The following is a 7,241-nucleotide window of genomic DNA, read 5'->3' on the forward strand; positions in this document are numbered from 1 at the left end:
TGTGTTGGTTTGGACATGTGCAGAGGAGAGATGCTGGGTATATTGGGAGAAGGATGTTAAAGATAGAGCTGCCAGGGAAGAGGAACAGAGGAAGGCCTAACAGGTTTATGAATGTGGTGAAGAGGACATGCAGGTGAATGGGGGTGAGGGGGAGGAGGGGGTTCACAGGACGATATGGAACAGGATGATCTGCAGTGGCAACCCCTAAAGGGAGCAGTTGAAAAAAATAAAATACTTATACACACATATGCATATTAATTATACCCCATTTCAAAGTTTGCTTGTCCTCCTCAATTGTCCCTAGCAGGAAGTACAAGGGATTGCAACTAGAGAGAGAACTGAGAACAGCACATGTTCAGCTCTCTTTTCAGTAGGTAACCAGAAATACATCAGATAGGACAGGCTTGGGAGGATACCAGATATGCAAGGAGACAAGTCCAGCCAGTCATCCCAGTAAGGCCAAAGAGAAGAATGAAAGATGGCTCCCTTGTGATGATATGATGCCAGATGGTTATATAAAGGGATAGCCAAGATCATTTTGCAGTTTGTACATGGATGAGCCGAGAACAAAGAAAAAAAAAAAAGCTTCAGCAAACTTTTTCAAATAAAAGAAAGCACTTCTGTTTACGTGGCTTGCTCTGTTTATTTAGGATAGCAAAGGACCCATGGAACGCAAGAGAAGGGGGAAGAAAGCAAGACTTTTGTTTTTGCACTGTTACACAAACAGTTCCAGTCTGTCTGGCATGAAAAGAATATTCAATGGCTTTGTGTCACTAATATGTGTTTCCATTATTCTGGCTGTTTCACATGAAGATATTCTTTCCAAGCTTTGAATCTATCAAACTGTGCTTCCGTCATTGAAGCCAAATGTTGTCTCTATTTTTATCCCTGCAGTTTCATTGCTCTTCTCTCTTTTCTCCCTATATGTTTACAACTGAATATGCATTAAAATCAGGAAGCATGCCTCAGTACCTCTCAAATCTAAGGTGTTTTTGTTACATGAAAATTACTCAACAGATTTACTATGCCAATAGATTTAAATTTATGGTAATATCGCTCAATTTACTATTATTTAAGCTTATGGGTAACACAGTGGTGTTGCAGTAAAACTCAGATTTATAAGCAAACTAATACAAGTGAGAGCTAGATGGCTGTAACTATTGCGCACAAAGCAACTAGAACGGATTCTTTTTTAATTTTTACAATATTTTACTGGTATCGATGATTCAGAAGCAGTAATTACATGTATATATTAAAGTTAAAATTAGGACGATGAACTCATGCACAGAGACTTCCACTACATGTAAATAACAACTCCCACCATGTTAAACGCATTTAAACACTCACTGAAGAGCTACTTTATCTGTGCAAGCCCTTTTTGAATGGACCCTACATAAAAACACACTCCCACAAATAGTTTGTTGCATAAGTGACACAGAAAAAATATATACAGCCCTACCTGTGTGAGTGGCTAGAATATGAAGAGAGACCATATAAGCAATCAGGCCATTCAGTGAAATTGGCACCCATTTATTCCAGGGTGGATGGTGGAGTCTCACCACACAAAAGGAGCTTCCTAAACAGTTTTGCTTCGTCACAGAATCTGGACGATGAGTTGTTGATCCTACAGTAAGTAATATGGGGCAGTCTTTAGTAGTCCAGGCTTCTGACGCGCAGTTTATGACCTGGAAGGTCACATCTTTTGTATTTTCAGGAATGAACAATCTAAAAGAAGAGAATGCAATAACATACATTTTAATACTTTACAAAATGTACATATAATAATGGAAATATGCATGAATGTGGGAAGTGGAATTGTATAGTGGTTCACCTTTCCTCAAACAATCCAAAAGACATACCAATAGTTTAGCTTACATTTCTTAAAAGTGTGTGGGCATATCTGTATGTGCTATATGATGATCTAGCGCTTTCTCTAAGTAAGTTTGAAATTTGCTCTTACTGCAGTATGGAGTCCCCCCAGCTCCACTCAGGGATGTAGAATAAGCAAAACTTCATTATTTAAAAAAGCTAAGTACAATATTGCAGTTCAGTGAACAATGCACAGCAGGTGAAATGGTGCTGGATGTATTTTCAACATAGTTTTTTTGTAAATCTTTCTTACATAATATTATTTCTAATAAAGTAATTAATAGATGATTTGACTGTTAGCCCTTCTTACAGAGTAATGGAACACAAAATTGTGAAATTGCAAATGGGAAAACCATTGACCAATAAAAAGAATTAGACACAATAGTAACACGAAGTAGCAGCATCCCCCGCTAACAGTTTTCTTTTGTTATTTTTATATAGTGAACTGTAAACACTGCAAAGAAATAGTAACAAATGAAAAAGGCATAACCTCCCACCTCCCTTTTAAAAATATAGTAGGATGGCCCATAAACTTCTGCACCTTTATTATATAAATAACATGAATATGCTGGCACAGTAGACAGTTTATCTTTACAAAAGTAAATATGATAATAAAATCCTTACAGAAGTGCTGCTCACTTTAAATAAGCTGCCGTGTTGGGTGCATGCACACTCTGCACCAAGGTGGTGTTAAAGTTCAAAATTTGTGCATGTTTCCGCTTAGCAATCCTCACTTGTGGTAGCACATTATAGCATGGAGTACTTGAGCACTACAGGGAAACAAATCATTTTTTTATATTAAAAAAAAAAAACACATCAACAAAATAAAAACAACTAAATATTCTGACAGGATTCTTAGTCATACAACTTGTGACCACACAAAAGAGGGGCTCGGAAAGGAGGGTGAAAAACTAGGTGGGTACCATCTGCGAAGGCAAAGCATCACAGTGTTAACACATTTAAGATCTAACGGTGTTGCAGTGTGAGGTGATAAAAGATGCTGAAGGCTCACTTGCTTCTTTTTACTGTTGAGTAGGAAACAATGATAAAGATGAGCGCGTACTCGGCTGGCCACGGACGCAGATGGACAGTAAATTAAGGTTCCAGGCTAGAGTTTGAGAAAAGTCTGGTTTTCTAAAACAAATTGCACACACATCATGTGTCTTGGGATCAGATCCCATGGCTGGATGTTGGTCGTGTGGGATTTATGTTTTCCTGAACCTCAAAATATTAGAATTTTTTTTTGTTGTTGTTGGGGGCACAGTGGCCAGAGTTGCCAGGATTGGCTCCAGGCCCCTGAATTAGACTAAAGCATTTTTTGAGAATGCTATAACTGGTTTCACAAAACATTTCTATGACTTTTTGCAGTACATTTATTAATATGAATTCGGAAGGTTGATGGATGGATGACCCTAAAATTACACGGTCCCAGTCACACACAGTAAACAGGCAGCAGCAATTATTTGGGATCCTTGAATCCCAGAAAATATTACCTCTGCTTTGATGTTGAAATTTCCAGGTGGAATGTATGCTGCCACAAACCAGTGCTCCTCTGCAGGATTGTCAAGAGTAAGACAGCAAAATCTGGACCCATTATAAGCCACTATAGTTTGAGTTAGAGATGTAAATTCAGCAGAAGAAGAAACATCCTTGAGATCAATAACTGGAAGTGCACCAGCTCTGCAATGTCTAAAAAAGTAAAACAAATAATCTGACATTCAGAAAATTCAAAACACTTTAATATTAAATGAAGGAATTGCCAAATGCAGAGCCTGCACAAAAGAGATTATTATTTACAATAGGTTTAGGCTAAAGACACCATTTTGTGTGGACTAAAACCAATCACTCCCACCCTTCTGCTTTCTATTATATGTTATTGATAGTTATAAAGCCACCTGATACAATTAAAATAGATACCAAGTGGATACTGTCTTGATGTACAAGTGTCAGAACAAGTGTGGTAAATGTGAAAAGGCTACCTTCACAAAGTTTTAATTTTATAGCCATCTACATATTTAAAATCTGTATTTTATTTAACCAAGACATTCAATCTCAGTTTCAAAAAAGTCAATGGATACTTAAAATGCTTTGCTGCCATGCCAACCTGATTGTCAAATTAATACACATATACTATACATCCAGACAGGGTATTACAGAGGCTTAATGGTCCTGGAGTTTACAAGTGCTTAAGTGCTCACTTGGGTTGACTCCAATTCCTACCCACTCTTCACAGATCTTTTTATAGGTTGGTTGGTGAACACTGGCCCAGTTGAATTAATGTAGGCACCTGATGAATGGGTCCTGCAAAGAGTCTCTCATCTTCACACCCAGGGTTGGTTCAAGCCCCCATGCCCATTGCCAAGAACTCCGGCTACTTAGGAAACCTTTCCTCAACCCAAAAGTAGATATTAAGGTGTTGCATATAATACTGACAAAACAGTCCTCACTAATCAACAGACAGCACAGATCAAAAATATAGATGACAGTTATAAACAGAAGACAAACTTTAATTATATCTTAGACCAAGATTATTGCAAGTTTCGTAAAAGCATATTAACATACAAGAGTATGGTCACATCACTGCAGTACTGTTTATTGGCAAAGATGAAATCCAAGCTAATGTTTGCCTGGAAGGTATCCTCTGGAATTTGAAAACGAAACAGACTGATGCTCCCATACCACCAATACATGTGGAGACCTTGAGAAGATGGGTCAACAGGAAGCCACTCATAAACTAAATCTAAGAAAAAAAATATTAACAGAAAAATTATTTTAAAAATCTACATGTTCCACTAACCAAATAAAACAAATGATAATTATGAAGTGGGATGGCTTTAGGTAATAGTTTCTCACACAATCCACATGCAATACTTTTTTGTCATTCGATTTTATTTATTTAAACATTTCTCGTGCTTGTAATATCTTCTTGGAATAATTACTATAGCTATAGTTTTATAGGGTCATCATGAAAGGTATTATGTAGAGAATGAAATATTTGTCCTGCTCTTAGTTTAAAATGTTGCTTTTTCTCCAACTTTCAATTGAGATTCACAGTTAACTCTAGGAGTTTGTGTCACTTTTATTAATTGGGCCTTGAAACAAATTGTATGGTACACATTAATTTCCAAGAAAGGCATCCCTAATATTGAAAAATGTATATACAAGTTATTAGACCTTCTGCATTTACTTACAGCCTTTGACAAATATTAATTTTACGCAACCTTCTTGCTTCATTACAGGGCTTACGCCTCAACATACAACAATATGTATAAGACAGGAACCAAACCTGAATAGGGTATCAGTCCATAGAAAAACACACTTACCGCTAAACAGCAAATAAATATAGTCACCATTAAACTAAATAAATCTGTTGGGGATATGTGAGGAGAACAGAGAAGAGGAACAATATCCAGTCTGGGATTTATTAACAGAATTGTTATAAGGTAGAAAAAGCTTGCCACTGAATCACCAATTAATAATGTAACAATTTACCACTATAATCTTACATAAGTAGTTTAGTTCTTACAGTAAATATAAAAAAATACTGGAGCCAGTTTCAGAATGAACATTTAACAATTGTGACTCAGTAAATGAAGCTATACATAGTAATGTAATCAAGTCTTAAAAAAGTGCAAAGCCAAATAAAAATATTAAGGGTTCTTTTAGATGTATTTATGTAAACCAAGGATGTTATAAAACAAAATCTCTCAACTTGTAAGACCATGTAAGGGGATACTAATAAGAACTGATGCATTACTTACCATTTGTATTAACAAGAAAAAAATTAGCAGAAAAAGCAAAAAATGGTAGGAAGTGCTGCATAATTTAAGCCTTAAATGCTGGAAACTGCAGCAAACATGAATATGATGTCTAGAATGCAGTTTTGCTTCTGAAGATATTATACAGGACACAAAGACTTATATCACACTTTCTTTGAAAGCACTCAATCCGGACATACTAAAAATTATGCAGGGGTAACCGCTTTTTCTGGTACTAAATATCACTTAAGAATTTTAAAAGAAATAGTTTTTACTGCCATGAAAATGTAACACTCAGTACGGAGTTATTTATTGTAAGTTATTGTAATATTTGTCTTTTGTAGATATTAATCACTCACCCAACATAAACCTACAATATGCACTACCAATTCAACCATTCCAATGGTACAGCCCATCTTTAAAATTAGGTTTTACCTACACATGTAATAAGCAAATATAATTTGTAGCAATCTTGGCTCTGCTGGGGTATTTTCTTAACATACAACTGCAGAACATTTAAAAAAACTAATTCTGTTAAAACATTCTTCAACACTTGCTTATATTCAGGGTCCTATTTATAGTTTTCTCTGAAAGCCTTCCATTCCTCACAATTTCAAGCGAAAATATTTTCCCCATTCAAAAAAATTAATTTCTCCAATATATAACCTGAAATAAGGATCAATTATTATGCTATATAATGAAATGACTCAATTACTCCATCACTTTGTTGAAAATATGTTTTCTGTTTAAAGCAGATTTTAGCAAAAGTATCTACTATATTAATCACTACAGTAAAGTTCCTTGGATTATAGAAATATTACATAAAAAAATATAGTGAGGATAAAATATGTTATATTAGTGACAAAGTAATCCATTAAACTGTAATAGAAACATATCTAAAATACTACATTTTATGCAAATTCCCTTACCTGGACTATTGAAATTTAATCTAATTATCCTGTATAATGCACTGAAAATGTGTTAAAAAAGATTTGATTTCACCAATATCAAAGATGCTTAGACTGCCCGGTGTACTAAGTAAATTTAAAATATAAATTCGTAAGCCTAAGAGAATATATTTGTTACACAATAAAGTCTGGCTACCCATTTATTTTCCTTCTATTGGAAACCTCTCCTTAATTAAACACACCTAATTCCCAGTTTCTTTATTGTGTCAACCCAGAATTTCATAACAGGATAAGACTACTGTACTTAGATCTTGACAGATGTTTTCCTAACCCTGAAAGTTTTCACATATTATGTTTTTTGTAATTGCATTTTTGTTTCATGATCATTAGCAGAGAATGACCCAACAAAAGCTAACATTTCTCCAAGGCCTTCTTTCGTTATCTTTCTTAATAGTTTTACTGGGATCCAGTTTTAGGAAATGAAGACTACAGATCATGTGTATTAAAATACATGACCAAAATATAAATTACATATAGTACAAGCACAAATAGGTTGTTAAATTTGGGCCATAAAAAAATTGCACAAATACAAGTTCAATCTATAGAAAGCATAGGCTTATTTGGTTACCAAATGCTAATAAGTAGAGAAATAGTATATGCATAATAATTATATCAGTTACTTTATTATTAGTTGATTATTTAACAT

General features: G+C 34.9%; 1 protein-coding gene across 5 annotated transcripts in view; it reads right to left on the reverse strand.

Moving 5' to 3' along the window:
* LOC120543378 (post-GPI attachment to proteins factor 6-like) overlaps positions 1-7,241 on the reverse strand; it is a 30,813-nt gene that overhangs the window by 19,218 nt on the left and 4,354 nt on the right. For all 5 annotated transcript variants that reach the window (XM_039776425.1, XM_039776426.1, XM_039776423.1 and 2 more), the window contains exons 3-6: positions 4,432-4,609; positions 3,363-3,558; positions 2,509-2,639; positions 1,460-1,725 (exon numbers count right to left, since the gene is read on the reverse strand). In XM_039776425.1, coding sequence (XP_039632359.1) covers positions 1,460-1,725; positions 2,509-2,639; positions 3,363-3,558; positions 4,432-4,559 — 721 coding nt within the window. In that variant the 5' untranslated portion in view covers positions 4,560-4,609. The remainder of the gene's footprint in view (positions 1-1,459; positions 1,726-2,508; positions 2,640-3,362; positions 3,559-4,431; positions 4,610-7,241) is intronic.

The sequence above is a fragment of the Polypterus senegalus genome, chromosome 13, assembly GCF_016835505.1.
Source record: "Polypterus senegalus isolate Bchr_013 chromosome 13, ASM1683550v1, whole genome shotgun sequence".
Taxonomy (NCBI): Eukaryota; Metazoa; Chordata; class Cladistia; order Polypteriformes; family Polypteridae; genus Polypterus; species Polypterus senegalus.